Source organism: Neofelis nebulosa, chromosome 12 (genome assembly GCF_028018385.1).
Source record: "Neofelis nebulosa isolate mNeoNeb1 chromosome 12, mNeoNeb1.pri, whole genome shotgun sequence".
In the NCBI taxonomy this organism is placed as follows: Eukaryota; Metazoa; Chordata; class Mammalia; order Carnivora; family Felidae; genus Neofelis; species Neofelis nebulosa.
The window spans coordinates 22,986,591-23,005,030 of record NC_080793.1 but is presented as its reverse complement, the minus strand read 5'-3'; the positions used below and the strand labels follow the sequence as shown (position 1 = coordinate 23,005,030).

The 18,440-nt window shown below is 40.9% G+C and overlaps 1 protein-coding gene across 6 annotated transcripts in view; it reads right to left on the bottom strand.

Annotated features, from left to right (window-relative positions):
- Positions 1 to 503: 503 nt before the first annotated feature.
- Positions 504 to 18,440, bottom strand: part of ECPAS (Ecm29 proteasome adaptor and scaffold) — a 106,625-nt gene continuing 88,688 nt past the window's right edge. For all 6 annotated transcript variants that reach the window (XM_058694552.1, XM_058694550.1, XM_058694553.1 and 3 more), the window contains 13 exons: positions 17,990 to 18,079; positions 16,870 to 16,936; positions 15,965 to 16,056; positions 15,818 to 15,884; positions 15,390 to 15,581; positions 14,583 to 14,791; positions 13,732 to 13,775; positions 13,443 to 13,635; positions 10,335 to 10,473; positions 8,269 to 8,374; positions 7,731 to 7,819; positions 4,953 to 5,024; positions 504 to 3,630 (listed from right to left, as the gene is read on the bottom strand). In XM_058694552.1, the coding sequence (XP_058550535.1) occupies positions 3,491 to 3,630; positions 4,953 to 5,024; positions 7,731 to 7,819; positions 8,269 to 8,374; positions 10,335 to 10,473; positions 13,443 to 13,635; positions 13,732 to 13,775; positions 14,583 to 14,791; positions 15,390 to 15,581; positions 15,818 to 15,884; positions 15,965 to 16,056; positions 16,870 to 16,936; positions 17,990 to 18,079 (1,500 nt within the window). In that variant the 3' untranslated portion in view covers positions 504 to 3,490. The remainder of the gene's footprint in view (positions 3,631 to 4,952; positions 5,025 to 7,730; positions 7,820 to 8,268; positions 8,375 to 10,334; positions 10,474 to 13,442; positions 13,636 to 13,731; positions 13,776 to 14,582; positions 14,792 to 15,389; positions 15,582 to 15,817; positions 15,885 to 15,964; positions 16,057 to 16,869; positions 16,937 to 17,989; positions 18,080 to 18,440) is intronic.

The window sequence follows — 18,440 nt, the reverse complement described above, 5'->3', positions numbered from 1 at the left end:
CTTGGTCAAAGATCGCCTGGGTAGCTCAGTTGCTTAAGAGTCCAACCTCAGCTCAGTTCATGATCTCGCGGTTCATGAGTTCAAGCCCTGCATCAGGCTCTGTGCTGACAGCTCAGAGCCTGCAGCCTGCTTTGGATTCTGTGTCTCTCTCTCTCTCTCTCTCTCTCAAAAGAAACATTAAAAAATTAAAAAAAAAAAATCTTAGTCAAAAGATTGGTCTATTGCTTCTATGTGTTCATCTGAGATTACCTTGCTCAAAAAAATAATTATTTCAGTGATTATGTTTCTCCAAGTATTTGACTGCAGTTTTTCAGGTATCCTGCCTGCGTTTCTGCTTTGCCTTGGAACTTCCAGTTAAGCCAAAAATGTCTGCTTAGTAGAAGTTGCTCAGGATATGGCAGGCAATGGAGCCTTTTCAGTTTTTAAAATGTAACTAGCCAATTCCCTGGAAGTTGAACTATTTTCCATGAGAACCAGTAAAAATTAATGCACTACTTCAAAAGAACTGATCATGCAGCTTTTATTTACCACGTATTATCTTCTTGGGCATGGGTAGAGTTTTCCTTTCAAATAAGACTATCACATGCTTAACTAGTTCAGCACAAATTGCAAAGGATTCTATGAAGACTTTGCATATAAAATACAAAAATCTGTTACATATACATCCATTTAACAACATTTGTACATTACAATGAGTGCCAATGTCAAAAGAACTCCCTGTACTTAACAAGCAGCATGAATATATTGTGGCGGCAGCCGGTGGAGACGCCCTGCAAAGGGCAAACAGTGTTCACACAGTGCAACCGCTACGAGAGCACAGATCAACAAGGTCACATCTTTTTTCTTTTTTCTTGTTAGTGCATACACAAGGAAAAGGTGGAAGGGGAAAGCAATGGGGATTTGGTGGCAGTCAGTTTTATTGGCAGGTACGCTGCCACAGGCAGACACGCCAGCAGTTGCAAATTGGACACAAACATTGATTAAAGAAACTGCCGCTCTTTATCACCAAAAACATGATTTTATACTACTTTCATTGTTTTGATTTCCAATGGTCAGACCTCAGGTCCCTCCTTCTCACGTTATCAATAGATTTGTGAAGCTCTAGCTAGTGCCCTAATTCCAGGAATAAGGAATTCAGTAATTAGACTCTAAAACAGCCACTTGTATGATCGGTAGCACTGAGTGTTCTCAGGGAAAAAAAAAATAATAAAAAATCAGTTCCAGACAGCTTTGGAAAATGAGGGCCAAAGACATAACCATGCATGGGTCCTTTTGCCATTTGTTCACCAGAACCATCCCACAATTACAGACTAAGTTAGTAACCCTTTTAGGAGATATGTGCACCCGTGCACACCCAACACAAGCTGCACTGGGAGACCATGATTTCACATTACTAGTTGTGCAAATGACTTGGCTGGTTGAGATGAAGGCATTAAGAGTGTAAATTGGAACTGTGCTTATAGAAAGCGACAATAAATGAACTAAACAGCGCTGAGCGCAAAGGCTCAAGTGTCAGCACCACTCTCTCAGCACCATGGGAAATTCCCAACGGTAAATAACAAAAGGTTTAAAAAGCATACAATTTGATGAGGTATAACACTCCATATGGGCCGAGAGCACAATTCTTGCCCTTACACTCTTTCTGAAAACAGCCGACCTGTACTGCATTCTTGCCTTAGAGGCATGTCCCAGGTCCTGCAAATGAAAGAGGGCACTTAGCAGAGGGGGAAATACTGGTCTGGAAAAACACCAAATTCTATGAGGCCATATGCCTTCTGAAAAATATCCAAAGTTGATTTTCCGCCAAGTAAAAGCCATTCTTAAGTCGAAGTCCATGAGAAGCTCCTTACAATCCATAATGCTACTAAAACCCACAATTATATTTAGTATCAGCTAAGAGGACGTTTTAATAATAAACACCTACATTTTCATTTGTAGACTCCCTTTCCAAATAGGAAGCAACTCCAAAACATAGTACATCCAGCCAAGCCTAAGTACTATTTTCAGCTATGTTTTTCAAACTGTGAATTGCAACCCATTTGTAAGACAGGAAATGAATTTAGTGGGTCTGAAAAGAATCTAAAATGGTGGTGGTGGGGGGTGGTGGTGGAGGAGGGATCAAAGTAGATCACACATAGTTAAGAGTATGTGTATTATTTCACAAAACATTTATTTGAGTTAAAGATTTTATATTGATTCATACACACATACACAATTCTGGGTCAAGATGTAAGAAGTTACTTTTATTATGGGTCACAGTCAATACAATGGCCTATAGAGACCACCAAAAATAACAACCATGGAGTTTCCACCCTGGTGTTAATGTCAGTAAGCGGTCAGTATTGACTGTAACACCAATTTTGTGCTTGGAATCCAAGGTGAGCTAGAGTTCTCAGTTTACCATAAACACTTGTGTTAGACTTGGTTCTTCCCCTTACCCTATACCCTTTGGCAGGGGTATGAGCAGAACAACAACAAAAGAAACCCTAGCTGCAACTGTTTACTTTCAGTGATAGGTTATTCCCAAATGGTTAATTAAGACGCTTGTCTTCTATTTCTAGAGTCATACTGTTAGTATAAGAATGGGCGGCAATTTATTGTCTTTACAGTTTTGAGATTATAAATGGTCTAAAACAGAGCAGTCACGATTTTGTTGTTGGTTTTTGGCTTTTGCAAAATACGCAAACTACAGATACAGACAGAACAAGCAATCCTGTCCTAATCTCCTTTCACATGCCTGTAAAAGGGCAATCAGAATTATCACATGGAGAACAAAGTCTCTCAGCCCGTAAAGATGGTAACCAATCATTTTCTAAAAACCGATCATCTAAACAAATGACAAGACAACGTTCCGCCTCTGAATTCAAGAATCCAATAGTACTTAGATAACGGGTCGGTTCAGTTCTGGTTCAAGGACTATAGTATACACCTCATCTTGGGAGTTTCTTAGGCAGGCCAGGGGTAGCACTGATTGGCAGCAGCTTATAAAAGAAGTATACTGGGCAGGTCTTCAAACACCTGGGTCCCAGCCTTGGCACAGGCTTCAGATCAGAAGCTAAGTCATCTGCTAGCTTATTTCTTCAGGTGTAAAGCAAGGGGGCTAAAATAAGTGAATTACAGAGTCCCTTCCTGAAATAACCTTATTTAATTTGGATGCAGTTCCAAGATTCTTATCCAGCTTGCTCTGCAACTCTGCCTATTCCTTTAATTACAGCCTTAATTCTTTTCATAACTATTTCCATCAGTTTCACCTCTGACCACCTCTCAAACATCCAAGGTCCCATTAAGCTCACTCAGCCCAGACACTTTTAAAAATCAAGTAAAATAAAGCTAATAAGGAACAAAATTTAAGGCATTTTTTTTTTATTTCAGCCAAGGAATGATGCATGCTACAGATTAATCTTTACTTTTACCCACTTGGTTTTTCAAAGAATACCACCATTTCAACCCCCAATGAACATGGCACTTGTTGCTTTCTTCTCCTTCTAATTTATTCCAGGTTTTCAAGTGTTTTCTTCAGTAATGATGCTTTCTCCTGCAGCTCAGGTCTGCTGTCCGTCTCCATAGTAGCTAAAGACTCGATTAGGAGCACTCTGCATTCTGATGTCAAACTTTCCCACTGTTTCGATTCTGAATGGAAAAAGAAGAATCTTTATAGAACAAGCAAGCAAAAAAACCCTCAAACTGTTCTTTCTGCTTTTCCTCCACAGAGCGTATCCCCCAAATAAATGCAAAGCAACCCCCTGATGACAGTTTGACATATGATAACAGGTTCAATAGTTGTCTCAAAACCTAATTATTGACAATAACCCGAGAATATGTCAGAGCACTTCATCCTCTGCCCCCCCCTCCCCCACACTAGTGGAACAAAGAGGATCTAAGGATGCTGGAGGAAAGCGGGAAGTAGGAAGAATCAAGGCAAAGCACACAGTAACAAGCCACTTAACACAAAAGCCGTCTTTATAAAACACACTCGGTAAAAAAATCTTGAATAAACTTCACAATTGCAAAGTCAGTCTGAACAGACTGACTTTCTTGAAGGCACCAGAGATCTATACACATACTGGAAATTTTAGAAACTCAGAAAGTATACCAGATCCTCAATCTTGTCTATCAGGTTCTGCCACTTTCTAGTGATGTGGTTTCAAACAAGTTGTTTCACTGTTTAGCCTCGTTTTCCTCATCTAGAATTTATTTCTACACATCTGACTGTGAAAATTCAGTAATGCAACTAAGTTCCTAGCTCTTTTATTTCAACAAGGAAAAACAAGATTATGAGATGTGTAGCATTATTGAGTCTAAAAGGCCTGCTTCATGGAATCCTAGGAGGGGTGCTTTAATTGCTAGGCAGAGAGAGAGGAGAAATAGAAAATATTTAAGACTCTCGAGAAAACTGTTCCATCTTCTCCATTCTTAACCTACGGGGTTAGAAAAATGAAAAAAAAAAAAAAGAGAAAAAAGAAAAGAGGCCTGCTTTTGAAAAACCCCACTGGAGAAAATGCTAGTGGTTTTCTTTTACCACTGATACAACAGACCTTTAGAAGACATCTGCTTCTTGATAAAAGGTTTAAAAAAAAAAGAAAAAAAAAAAGAAAAACGGGAAAAAATAGGATTAAGAAAACTGCTATCAAATTTGATGACTCAACTGTTAAAGTGTTTTCCCAACTCCACTCCCTGGTGCGTCACTGTTTCTTTGTGTTTGTACAGAGAGCCCTCGAGATAGCTATGGCTTCATAATATATTAAAAGTATATAAAATAAGAGTACCAAATTTAAACACTTAATAAAATTTAAAGGTTTTAGCTTTGTATATTTGACTTACACGCACATGTATTAATTTGTATTTTAGATTATACACTTATTAAAAACAAAAACATAAAAAAAATTCCTAAACTATATGCCATAAAGTATCCTGCCTTTCTGATCCTCTGATCAGAACCATCAAGAGCTCACCTTCAAGTTTTTTAAGCAGTAATTCTATCACAGATAAAGCTTCCGTTCTCACAGATGAGTAGGTCTTATTTTCTAAGAAGAAAATCAGATAGTTCACGTTATTTGTTTTATATGCCTTACAAACAGAACCTTCGAGAGTAAATTAGTGTTACTGGAAGAAAGATATTCAGAAATTATAAATTCAGAGAAAGATATACCTGTTCTTAAGTAAGCTTCCTTTTGCTTATTATCATCAAATACTTAAAATATGCTACATGTCCGTATTTCTTACTTAAAAAAAAAAAAAAAGCAAACTGTCAGCCAAATATACCAATGCCAGTATTTGAAGGACCTGTTTTAGAAGTGAGAAATCAAACGACACTATCTCAGAGTTGTCTTCACATGACACCTAAGAAAGGTATTTAGGTTTACATGATGAGTTCCTCATTTTATCAGAGAACATTAGTAACCCAGAGGGTTAAGGACAATCAAGGACACCTGTGTCTTCACTGCCAGTTCCTTTTTTTTCCTTCATTTTTTAATGTTTATTTATTTATTTTAGAGAGAGAGACAGCATGTGTGCATGCAAGCGGGGGAGGGGCAGAAAGAGAGGGAGAGAGAATCCTAAGCAGGCTCCACGCTATCAGTGCAGAGCCCAACTCAGGGCTTGAACTAACAAACCATGAGATCATGACCTCAGCCAGTATCCAGAGTCAGACGTTTAAATGACTGCCATCCAGGCGCCCCTTGGCTGCCAGTTCTTATTCAAAAGCATTCTACCTCCATGAACTGCAACTGAAACATGCTTCCCTGGTGTCTATTTTAGACACAGCATCTAGTTCAGGGTGATACCGTCTACCAAAAAAATTAACAGACAACCAAGCCTGAGGCAAAGAAAGCACAAGATGAGCTTATAACATCCTTTTTTTGCTACAAAGGACAGAGGTGCCTAAAAGGATGCTAGCGACCTGTCAGTAAGACCCAGGAGTCAGCTTAAAGAAGCCTCCGCCAGCCAAATCTGGAACCATCTGAGTAAAAAATTACTTAAGGAAAATAATTAATTATAAACCAATGGGGGGAAAAGGAAATCCACAAATCAGTACTGATGAGATAAAGAGAGGGAGAGGTGGCATCTTGTTTATAAGAGGATGCCGATGGCCACATGGTAAACGTGAAGGAAGTGCCCCGAGGTAGAAAATCACCCTCGAGGGGCGCCTGGGTGGCGCAGTCGGTTAAGCGTCCGACTTCAGCCAGGTCACGATCTCGCGGTCCGTGAGTTCGAGCCCCGCGTCAGGCTCTGGGCTGATGGCTCGGAGCCTGGAGCCTGTTTCCGATTCTGTGTCTCCCTCTCTCTCTGCCCCTCCCCCGTTCATGCTCTGTCTCTCTCTGTCTCAAAAATAAATAAAAAACGTTGAAAAAAAAAAAAATTTTAAAAAAAAAGAAAATCACCCTCGTAAACACTGGTTCAGGGAAAAACCCTTGATGCATGCTAAGTCCAAAGAGGATATTTTGAAGAGGGGTGGTTTATCTGCATGGTCTTAAAGTACCTTCTCTGGGACTGCTGGTTAAACATAGTTAAGAGGAGCAGGTTGTTTGAATGGTCTTAAAGTGTGTTCCCACGGGCTTATCAGGCACAAGGGAGAAAAAGAGTAATGACACAATAAAGAATAAAGAAAAGTGAGTAGTACCCTGAGGAGGTGATCAAAACTAACATCACCAATCAGGGCAGATGAACACTGTGTGCCTCTGGAAGTGCGAGGATACATCACTCACAGAGTGTCCCAGCCAGGAATTCATAACCTGCATCTAGTCACCGGTAAACATGAAACACCAAGTGAGAAACATTCTAGTTTTAAAAATGGGGGGCGGGGGGGGAGTGGGGAAGGGGGAAGACTTCTCTTCAAAATTATCAATGTCATGTAAGATAAAGAAAGGCTGAGGAAGTGTTCCAGATTCAAGGAAACTAAAAAGACATGACAGCCAAGTTCAGTAAATGATCCTGGACTGGACTCTTTACTAATGGGAGGGGAGAAAGAACTTTGTTGAGGGCACATGGGCGGCTCAGTCAGTTAAGCATCAGACTCGGTTTTGGCTCAGGTCATGATCTCACAGTTCGTGGGATCAATCTCTGCACTAACAGCATGGAGCCTGCTTGGGATTCTCTCTCCCTCTCCTTCTGCCCCTGCCCCATTTGCACACATGCACGCATGCTCTCTCTTTCTCTCTCAAAAATAAATAAATAAAAACATTAAGAAAAAAAAAGAACATAGTTAAGTCAACTGAAAACCCTGAATATGAATGGTAAAAATCTGACTAAACTTACTGCATCAGTGTTACACTCCCTACAGCTGGTAACTGCACGTGTTACATCAAAGAGCACACGTGGCAAACTAAGGAGCAAAAGGGCACAATGTCAGCAACATACCGTCAATGGTTCAAGAAAAAACACAGGTACACAGAAGTACAAATGATGAAGTAAATGGGACAAAATATTAACAGGTGACCTTGCATAAAGGATACACACGTATTATATGCACTATTTCTGCAACTTTTCTGTAAGTTTGAAATTCTTTCCAAATAAAAGTTAAATAAAAATACTTATCACAAAGGTTCTCCTAACCTAGGGGTTAGTTCCAGAGTAACATGCCACAGTTTGGGGACACATGTCGAGTACATGAAGTAGTTCAGCAGCTGTTCTGTGAATGAGGCTCCTTGCACAAGGGAGGGAGTATCTGAAGCTCCACTCCCCGAGCTCTAAGGTTAGGACTCCTTATATCCACATCAGCTCACCACACTCACCTAAAGAATATGTGATTGATTTACAAGTTTCGAGAAGAATTTCAGCCAAAGCTTCAGGATCTGCATGTTCTTCTTCCAAAAGCATTAATCTGTACAATAAAAGCAAGATACAAGTGCCAGTTATTAAAGAAACATCCCCAAACTTTTCTGGCACAATTTCTATCTACATGTTATCGCTTTACAATGTCACTTCAGCTATTTGGTTTTAAAATTTGAAAGAATTCAGGGGCCCCTGGATGGCTCAGTCGGTTAGGCGTTCGACTTCAGCTCAGGTCATGATCTCACGGTCTGTGAGTTCGAGCCCCGCATCAGGCTCTGTGCTGTCAATTCGGAGCCGGGAGGCTGCTTCGGATTCTGTGTCTCCCTCTCTGTCTGCCCCTCCCCCACTCACGCTCTGTCTGTCTCTATCAAAAAATGAATAAACGTTAAAAAAAATTTTTTAAAATGAAATTTGAAAGAATTCCTTGATTAGATCTAAAACGCTGAGTGGATGCGGGAGGCAAAATAAATGACTAAACTGTGTGTGAAGCAGAATTACCCCTGAAAAAAGGCATTCATCAACTGTAGGACTCCGAGCTGCACCTTCCATGTGCTGAGTTTCAGCCGCTCACACATCAACTTGCACAGCTCCTGACGGTAACAACCTGGGGCAAACAGAACAAGACAAAGCGAGACAGAGAGTGCAGGAACAAGACACACAGTGAGAGAGGGACACACAAGGGACACACAGAAACCGGAGCACAGAAGGATTGGGAGGGTAGGAAAAAGGAAAAAATAAAACATATGCCTTTAAATTAAAGCCATGAAATCTCAAGAAACTTCAGCGTAACTTTGTGCCCAATTCCCAAATTTCCCAGACCAGAAACATCCCCCCATCCAGGGTCCTATGTAACTGCTCATAAATGTTCATTTTCAAGGCAATATCCTTCTCCAAGGAACTAACAGAGAATCTTAACCACACTCCCTTTTCCTGTAAAATACCCTGAGTCACAGCCAAAGAAAGCAGAACTCTGGAGGCAGGGAACTCCTCTCTGGACACTCACAAGCTCCTGCATATTAAAGGCTTATCAAGAGACAACAATGCTCTATTCCCAACATGTTATGCCAACTGCACTTGTTATAATTACATCATTAATAATATGCTCAATGACGAAAAGGAGGATAAAACTCAACAAAGTAGTTATTTTTTAAATGCTGTCGAATTTAGTATGATTCACAAATGTAAAGATGCATGGGGATAAAAATCTAAAAGAATTCTGCACCTGACTTGTTTTCTAATAGACTATAATTTCTTTCTCCACCATAAACAAACATAAACCAGGAATTGTAGATGCTACATTATGAGTAAGATGTACATAAGAAGCCAATGTGGAACAATTAAATTCTCAGACCTTGGCCCTCTCCTCAGTAACTAGCAAATGAATGTACATTCCACTGCCCTACACTATAATGTACTGCTTTGTGTGGGATCTTTTTTATAGAATTCCCTACTTTAATTTTTCCTATCTATCAAGCAAAAGTTAGGAGTCCAAATGGTGTCAAATGAAGTGGATTTTTACTGCAGCCCGTAACATAAGATGAAGAAATAAGACTACTTAACAAATCTCTGTCTTATGGAAAATTCTTCCAATACATAGCAAATATGCTGTATGAAGGTCACACAAAGAATAGCCAAGGCTCAAAGACAATCTTAAGTCTGATTTTAGACATATGCAATCCTGAATAATCAACAATATTCTATACAGTATCCAAGATTATTAACATGTTCAGCAGGGTGCTCTGCAGGAACCAGCATAAGGCAAACTCAGGAGCACAGTGTCATCCCAAGAGGCCCTCTGAACTAACTGCAACTTAAATCAAGAGCAAAGGTTTAGTGGTTCTTCACTTAAACCTTTGGAAATATATATTCAACTTAAAAAATCTCTCAAAAAGTTCCAAGTTTCTCAGTGAAATACAGATTTCACCTGTTTATTGAAGATTTGGTAACAAGGCCGTTAGTTTTGAAGAAAAGAGCTCACTAATAAATTCTATGGATTCCCCAGAAAAGAGCACCATAAAGAGTAACAATTCTTTTTATGGTCAAAATACATAAAATTTATCATGATTGTTATGGGCTGAATTGTGTCCCCAAATTCATCAGTTCAAGTTCTAACCCCAAGTACCTCAGAATGTGACTGTATTGAAAGACAGGATCTTCAAAGGGGCCATTAGGGTGGGCCTCAATGCAGTCTGACTGGTGTCCTTATAGGAAGAGGTTAGGACACAGACACAGATGGTCATTTACAAGCCAAGGAGAGAGGGTACAGAAGAGCCCACACTGCCAACACCTCGATCTCAGCCTTCCAGCCTCCAGGACTGGGAAAAAGTAATTTCCGTTGTTTAGTACGCCCAGTGTGTCTTACTGTGTCGTGGCGGGAGCCCTCGCAGACCCTACACGGGTGTCCACGAGACTGTTTGCGGAGGTAGGAGGACAGTTTACAGTGAATCCCTACTATGAATCAGACTCCGCAAGCAACAACAACTACCAACTGCCACACAGAACATCCTTGTTCCCACCAAGTAACCTCTGGTTACAGCACTTCACACGCAGATTCCAGTGCTTACGCTGGGTCTCCACGTTCCGGGGCCAGGCTTTGCCCAGGCTCTCAAAGGCTCCCAGCAGACATTCCAGCTGGAGCTCCTTCTCCTTCTCATTCTCATCTTCGTTTTTGGTTGTCCGAATGCCAGTGCTCTCAGGTGAGTTCTAGGATATAAGAAAGCAAATTTTAATTTTTTTCCTTCTGAGTTACAGGCGTACTACAAAAACAACCAGGGTACCACAGTAGGAAATGTTAACTGATAATTAAATGCTAAATTCTCTATCATGAGTCTTCCTTTTTGAAGAAAGAATTTGTTACAGAAATACTACACCTCTCTAATAAATTTGGAAAATCCTTTAAAGCAATCTGTATGAAAAGGTGAAAAATATGCTGTATATGTAGCTTTGTTTGTTTTTATGTAGGCTCCACGCTGGGCATGCAGGCTTGAACTCATGACCCTGAGATCAAGACCTGAGCTGAGATCAAGAGTCAGACTTCCAACTTTGGCTCAGGTCATGATCTCACGGTTCATGAGTTCAAGCCCTGCGTTGGGCTCTGTGCTGACAGCTTAGAGCCTGGAGCTGCTTCAGATTCTGTGTCTCCCTCTCTCTCTGTCCCTCCCCTGCTCGCACATTGTCCCTCTCTCCCTCTCTCAAAAATAAATAATATGAAACATAAAAACAAAAAAGATTAAAAAAAAAAAAGGAGAGAGACACATGGGGCACTTGGGTGGCTCAGTCAGTTAAACATCCAACGCTTGATTTCCAGTCAGGCCATGATCTCACGGTCATGAGATCGAGCTCGCTATCTGGGCTCTGCACTGACAGCAGGGAGCCTGCTTGGGATTCTCTCTCTCCCTCCCTCTGCCCCTCCCCTGCGTGCGTGCGCATGCTCACATACTCTCTCTCAAATAAACTGTAAAAAAAAAAAAAAACCAAAACAACAAACAAAAAAAAGGGCACCTGGGTGGCTCAGTCAGTTAAGCATCTGACTCTGGCTCAGGTCATGATGTCACGGTTCGTGAGTTCAAGCCCCACTTCGGGTGAGCATGATCCCCACCTTCAGGTAAGCTCAAGCCTTACTTCAGGTGAACCCCACTTCTCTCTGTCCCTCACAGGATTCTCTCTTTTTCTGCCTCTCGCTCACTTGCACCCTCTCTCTCTCAAAAACAAAAAAGAAGAAAGAAAAAGACTCAGATGCTTAACTGACTGAGCCACCTAGGCACCCCTGTATATGTAGTATTTTAAGCATAATACAAAAAGATTTGCATTTGAGTCATGGGATTAAAAATGGAAGAACGTGGTAATCATCTAAATCCAAACTCTTTCTTAATAAGAAAGGGAAACATGCTGAGAGGTGACTCATGCAGCTAACTGGTGAAATAATGTATTTAAAACACAGTCTCCTAAATCCATGTATATCCATATATCGGTATATAACAGAAATTATCTAAACTGCTTTTTGTTAAAAGAAAACCAATGAGCAGCAACACAAGAAATACAAATCCTATTTAAAACATTTCATGTTTCTTAAAAAAATGATAAGCCGTAACCTTTTTCTCTCTGAACCAGTGTCCAATCTCCAAAAATGAGTACTTCATTTTCCAAATGACACCTAAGTCTTTTTTATCAAAGTCCCCTCAATATACAGTAGAGACAAATAACAGAGACACCCTGAGGGGGCGCCTGGGTGGCTCAGTCAATTAAGTGTCTGACTTCAGCTCAGGACATGATCTCACGGCTTGTGGGTTCCAGCCCTGTGTCAGGCTGTGTGCTGACAGCTTGGAGCCTGCAGCCTGCTTCAGATCCTGTGTCTCCCTCTCTCTCCACCCCTCCCCCATTCTCACTCTGTCTCTCTCTCAGAAATAAACAAACACTGGGGCGCCTGGGTGGCTCAGTCAGTTAAGTGTCCAACTTCGGCTCAGGTCATGATCTCGGGGTTTGTGAGTTCGAGCCCTGCATTGGGCTCTGAGCTGACAGCTCGGAGCCTGGAGCCTGCTTGAGATCCTGTGCCTCCCACTCTCTCTCTGCCCCTCCCCCGCTCACACTTTGTCTCTGTCAAAAATGAATAAACGTTAAAAATTTTTTTTTAAAAACATTAAAAAATTAAAACAACAAAAGAGTGACACACTGACCTCCCTGTCTTCATTCTAGGATGACTAGGATGGCTTCTGCACACACTTAAAAGGCAAAAGCACATCACCACTATGTTAGAGACTGTCCATTCGCTCCAACATTCACTCCTGCAACTCACTGTTCCCATAGCCATGCGTTTCTCAGCTTGCGGGTTGAAATCTCTGCAATAAACTGCTCTTTCTGCTCTGTTTAAAAAACAAAACAAAACACACACTCTCCCCTTCTCCCATGAAGGGCAAATGGACGCCTAGAAGACTACCTTTCCTAGCCTCTGTTGCAGCCAGGTGTGGCCCCTAGCTAAGTACCAGGAAATACAAGTCAAAGTGCCACAAAGTGTCCAAGAACTCTCCTTGAGAGAGAATGGCCATGCCTACTTGGATCCTGCATCATTTCCTCATCTCCTCTGCCACCACCCGCCTGGAAGGCAGTTACACCTGCACACTGTAGGGAAGGCAGAGCTCACAGCATAATCAGCCAGAATGCCTAGCCTCCTAGGTGACAGAAAAGCATCTATCTTGTTTGAGGCCATGATATTGCGGGATTTTCTGCTATTTGCAGTTACACTAATCCTAATAAAATATGTAAACAGGGTACATGGAAAATCTTCCTTTCTTTCCCTTCTTTTTAAATTTTTTAAGTTCTTAAGTTTCAAAATTTTAAGAATTTTTCTTTTTAATCTTTTTAAATTTAGTTTTTATAAACTAGACCAGAAGGGGGGGCACCTGGGTGGCCCAGTCAGTTAAGCGTCCAACTTCAGCACAGGTCATGATCTCGTAGTTCGTGGGTTTGAGCCCCACATCAGGCTCTGTGCTGACAGCTCAGAGCCTGGAGCCTGCTCTGGATTCTGTGTCTCTCTCTCCGTCTCTGGCCCCTCCGCTAGTCACATTCTTTCTCTCAATAATAAATAAATGTTAAAAAATAAATTTAAAAATAAATAATAAATAAAATAAAATAAAATAAAATAAAATAAACCAGAAGGGTTTACAGGTGGTCGTTACCTTCTTGATGAGAGGTATGACAATGTCTGAAAACTCCTGGAATCTGTCTTCTTTGGTGGCCTTTAAGACATCCGCCGCACAGTTGATTGCTACGATCTTATATTTAAGATTCTCTTTGCAACACTCCTTCAGAACAGCCTGGAGAATTTCATTTGTGCTGGGCTGATTGGGCACAGGCTTTTCCAGCTGTGCACTAGAGGATCCACACAAAAGAATCAGGACAGTTAGTAAGGAATGCAGCTTTCGGATTCTGTTTAAGAAATGGCATCGTCACTGGAAGAACATTTACCTGCATGCTGTCACCACACAGGCAATGGCTTTCAACAGCTCTTCCTAAAGGGTTGAAAGATGAGGGAATACTGTTAAGCACATGTGTGTCATTGACATTCTATATACAATGACTGCATTACCTGAGGAGTATTTAATAACTTAGCCAGAGTCATAGTATCTTTAACACACTTTACTATTTAACAAGCACATCCACAGAGTTTTACTACAAACCACAGAGGGAGGACAAGTGTCTTCATCTCCACTTTAGAAAGCCTAGAGACCTGACTTGTCCAAGGTCAGTCACAGAAGTCCCAGTCCAGCACTTCTTCTACAGTACTGTGTTGGCCGCCACTGACTGTGACCACAGCAAGTCGATTGTTACATGCTGCCACATGTCATGTTCCCCGCTGAGTGTTCACTCTAAGTAATCTACTATCACCCGTGTGTATGAAGTGACTAATTCACAGGCCTCGGCGATGGGCACCCTCAGCTCCAGGTTTAGGCACAGCTTGCTTTCTACTCAATTTCACGTGTGCCAAATCCTGATCTGTTCACGAGGTCACCAGGTATGAAACAGCCAACCATGTGATTTAAGACTTCTCTTGGAAAGCTAAACGTGATAGATAAAAATCAATCTCCAGCATTACTATGCAGTATTCAAAAACACGTGGGTTACACTTTCATGAAACATCATATTTAATCAGGCCAAGTTTACACAGAGCTTCCCACTGGCTAGAAAAGCTGGTTCAGATAAAACAATCCACCTGACATCCCACAAAAGCAGATTCTAATTTTTATGGAAAATGAAAGATGAAATCATAATCCTTTAAGGATACCTTCAATTTAACTGGGCATGAATGGTTCCTTTACCTTTCCTGCCCATGTTCTTCCAGCCAGGCCTTGCAGTAATGCGGCCAGGATCATTCCCAGATATGGAGGTACTAGGGAGCTGGTCTGTTTTGCAATTGATGCCATGGCAATTGCACCCTGGGCTTTCATTTTCCAGGACTGGGACTGCAAAGCCTTCTGGGTAATGGTAATCAACTCCTGCAGGTATAACCGAATGCCACCAAAGGAACCTAGGTTATGAAAAGCAAAATTAGAGCAACTTTTAAATGACAAAAAAAAAAAAATCAACTTTTTTCTAAGTCTGAAAAAGAAAAAGGCAGTGACCATCAGCAATAAATGTTCTCAACAGTTACATCATACCACTCTCTGAAAGAGAGAGAAAGAGGGGAGTGTTGGAGTGTCGTGATATACCTTTATAACAGTAAGACTTTATAAACCTGAATATGCCCACAGGAGGGTGTCATGCAAATGGTCACCATCCATTTGTACACGTGAAGGTGAAGTACAGAATGAAGAAGCATTACTCTGAAATAATACACTAAGGCAACATAAAATCACCATTCACTCCCAACTCAAATAGGTACAGCTCCACTTTGCTTGGGCAGAGTTCTGTTCTGTTACGTGGGCAGCAATGAGGGCAGAGAGCAAAGAGGTCTGAGGGCCAACCTTGAGAACGTAGCAATTTGGACAGGCTTAAAACCAAATGGGACACATGATGTTAAAGTCCTGGGGAAGTAACTACAAGAGTTTATAGATGAAAAGTAAGAGTAAAAACCCCAGCTGTGGTTTTTAAGAAACAGGTTTAATTCACAGGCACTGTTCACTAACCAGGTACATTTTCCTGCCACACTTCAGTCCATAAGTTACACTCTTCCTTCTCTGCTTTCTCCTCATCAGTAATTTCATGCATGCCCAAAAATGCCAAAGGCAGAACTTCTTTGGCATGGTTCTTCAATACATCCGGGCTGTATCGTCCAATAGCATGAACAGTCAAAGCACAAGAGGTCTTGTAGATGGGTTCTAAAGAGGAGCAGAAACACCATAATCTTCATCATGCTTACTGCTGTCAGTCAGGGTGACTGATCTCAACAGACTACTAGCTCAGCTTGCACCGTGGCAAAACAAATCCGTAAAACCACTCAGAAATGTTCCTAAGCAAAGCGCATAATATCAGAGGGCAAGACCTGATTTGTACTGTGTTCCTAGATCGCTAACATCTAAGTTAAAAATAGGAGAGAAGAGGAAAAGAAAGGTACCTTCTTTCTCCATGTACCAGCCATTGAGTTTCTGTAGGAGTTTCTCAGTGCTGCTATCCCGTGAAGTCTGAGAGAGAAAGCAACCCTATTTATTCCTTTATAATTACCAAAGTATAATTACTTAATTAAATACAAAATTCAACTCACCCGAACTAAATGGCCCATGGCAAATGCACAGGATTTCTGAATTACACTGTTCCGATCTGTCAGGCCACTAAGCAAAGCACTCATAAGTTTACCTATCAGAAGTAACGGAGAAACACATGACACTTGTTTACCTATCAGAAACAACAGGGAAAAACATTCTGCTCTGTTCCCAGGACAAAAACAAACTTAATCCTGTAATTAGTATCTGATTTATTCCATGCTAGTTTGGAACCCAAGTATGTTACATTTGTACTATCCACTTGTTTCCTTTGCCTGATATAAAATTAAACAATCTGTGTCTAGAATACTGTAGGAAACGTTGCAAAAATGAGAGCTAGGTACTATAAAGTTCATTTGCCCCATGTAGAAGGCAATCTAAGAAGAGAAAAATGCTAACACAAAATTAGGCATAAAAAGGGGCACCTTGGTTAGTTTAGTCAGTTAAGCGTCTGACTGTTGATTTCAGCTCAGGTCATGATCTCATGGTTCATAAGTTCCAGCCCCACATCAGGCTCCATGCTGACAACGTGGAGCCTGCTAAGGAGTCTCTCTCTCTCCCTCTATCTCTGCCTCTCTCCTGCTGTTCTCTCCCTCTCTCAAAATAAATAAACTTAAAAAAAAAAAAATAGACATAAGTGGTAAACAAATCCTACAAAATGGCAGATACTTTCACCTCCTTATACCAGTAAGAATTGATCCAATACTTATAAAACAGTGAACACTAACTAAACTTGATCATCCTTGCACCTTGTTGCAAACAAAGAAACAAAGGCAGAAAGGGGGGGTCAAAGGGAGAAAAAGCATACAGAAGATCACAAGCGTGTCTGAATAATTTTTTTTAAAAACCTGTCACACAAGACATGGCCATACCAAAATGTCACCACACAAGGTTTTGACAAACTCACCTGAGTAAGGTGTTAGGTCCTGGGGACACTGAGTAGTTAATGACACAATGACACTGGCACAGCCTCCCTACAGGGTTACAAAGGCAAAGGTCTAAATTTGATGGTCACAATGTTCTTTCTTTCAAACCCTTTGTCTTAGGTGTCAATGATTTAAAGATGAGGAATATATGAAGCCTAACAGTCCCTGCAGGATTCAATCTGGAAAGAGGAAGGTCCTTATTTTAAATTAGCAACGCAAAGATCTTTTTCAAGGCTTTCAGTAGGAAGATGTGTGTTCTCACATACATTTCAAGTAAGAAAGAAAACTGGTACAGTCTTTCAGGACGGTAACATGTCCTCTTGGCCACCCTGGTTCTAACATTTTCAGTTCTAAGAATTTAACCAAAGGAAATAGCTTCAGGTGTGTCCAAAGACATTCATCACAGTGCCTTGTTTCATATCAAAAAGGCTGAAATCAGATGTTCCTTGAGGGACTGAAGTAGATGATGCTACAGCCACACAACAGAGTACCCTATGGTCATTAAAGAGGATGCTATAGAAGACACAGGCCCGGAAAAGAGAGTGGAAGAAAACACTGTGAAACATTAACAGCAATCACCTCTGTATGGTAAACTTAGTGGACAATCTTTAACTTCCTCCTGATCTATAAATGGTAAAATTTTTAAATGCAAGCAGTATTACTTTTGCCGGGAGAAAAAAAAATCTGACTGGGTCTGATCCTTGAAAGATCTTAAACAGGAAGACATTTTTCTAACCAGACACCTGCTGGCCCCTGTGAAAATACTAATCACCACCTAAATCCATCGTGCCTTGATATCTAGAAGCATTTCCATTAATAACTGATCATGATGAGGACCCAGAGAGCATGTACATGGCAACCAGGGAACAGAAATGATTCCACTAAAAAAAGCAAGATACAATTTATTGAATAAGGCACATGTTTTATATTCTGAGTTACAGGTTTTAACTTATTAGTGCAACCATAGAAACAAAATAGTTAATATAAGATATTATTAAGTTTTACAGAGAACTATGAATTTCAGTATGATAGCTGTTACATTTTTGTGGCCCAAACTAATGAAGATGAAAATTCCTCTTGTGAAAAAATACACTTACTTACCTTAGTTCCGAGACCCACACCACTTCTGATCAATTCACATAATCTAGGAACTAGCTCACCCAGCACCGACACATCAAGATACTGCAGGCACTTTGGGAAAAGAATAAACATAAAGTTAACCTCAGAAAATGATGAAGTCAATACCACATCAATGAAAACTGCCATGTCAAATATGTTACCCGCTGGATTTGACATGAAGTTGAAAATTGCTGGTTTGATTATGCACTGATTTCAACGTAAAAACCACCACTGTACTACAAGCAGAAAAACCATTTACCAGTGGGTCAACAATAAAAACAAAACAAGGGGCGCCTAGGTGGCTACGTCAGTTGAGCGTTCAGCTCTTGATCTCCGCTCAGGTCATGATCTTGCTGTTGGTGAGATCGACCCCCACATCAGGCTCTGCACTGACAGGGCAGAGCCTGCTTGAGATTTTCTCTCTCCCTCTCTC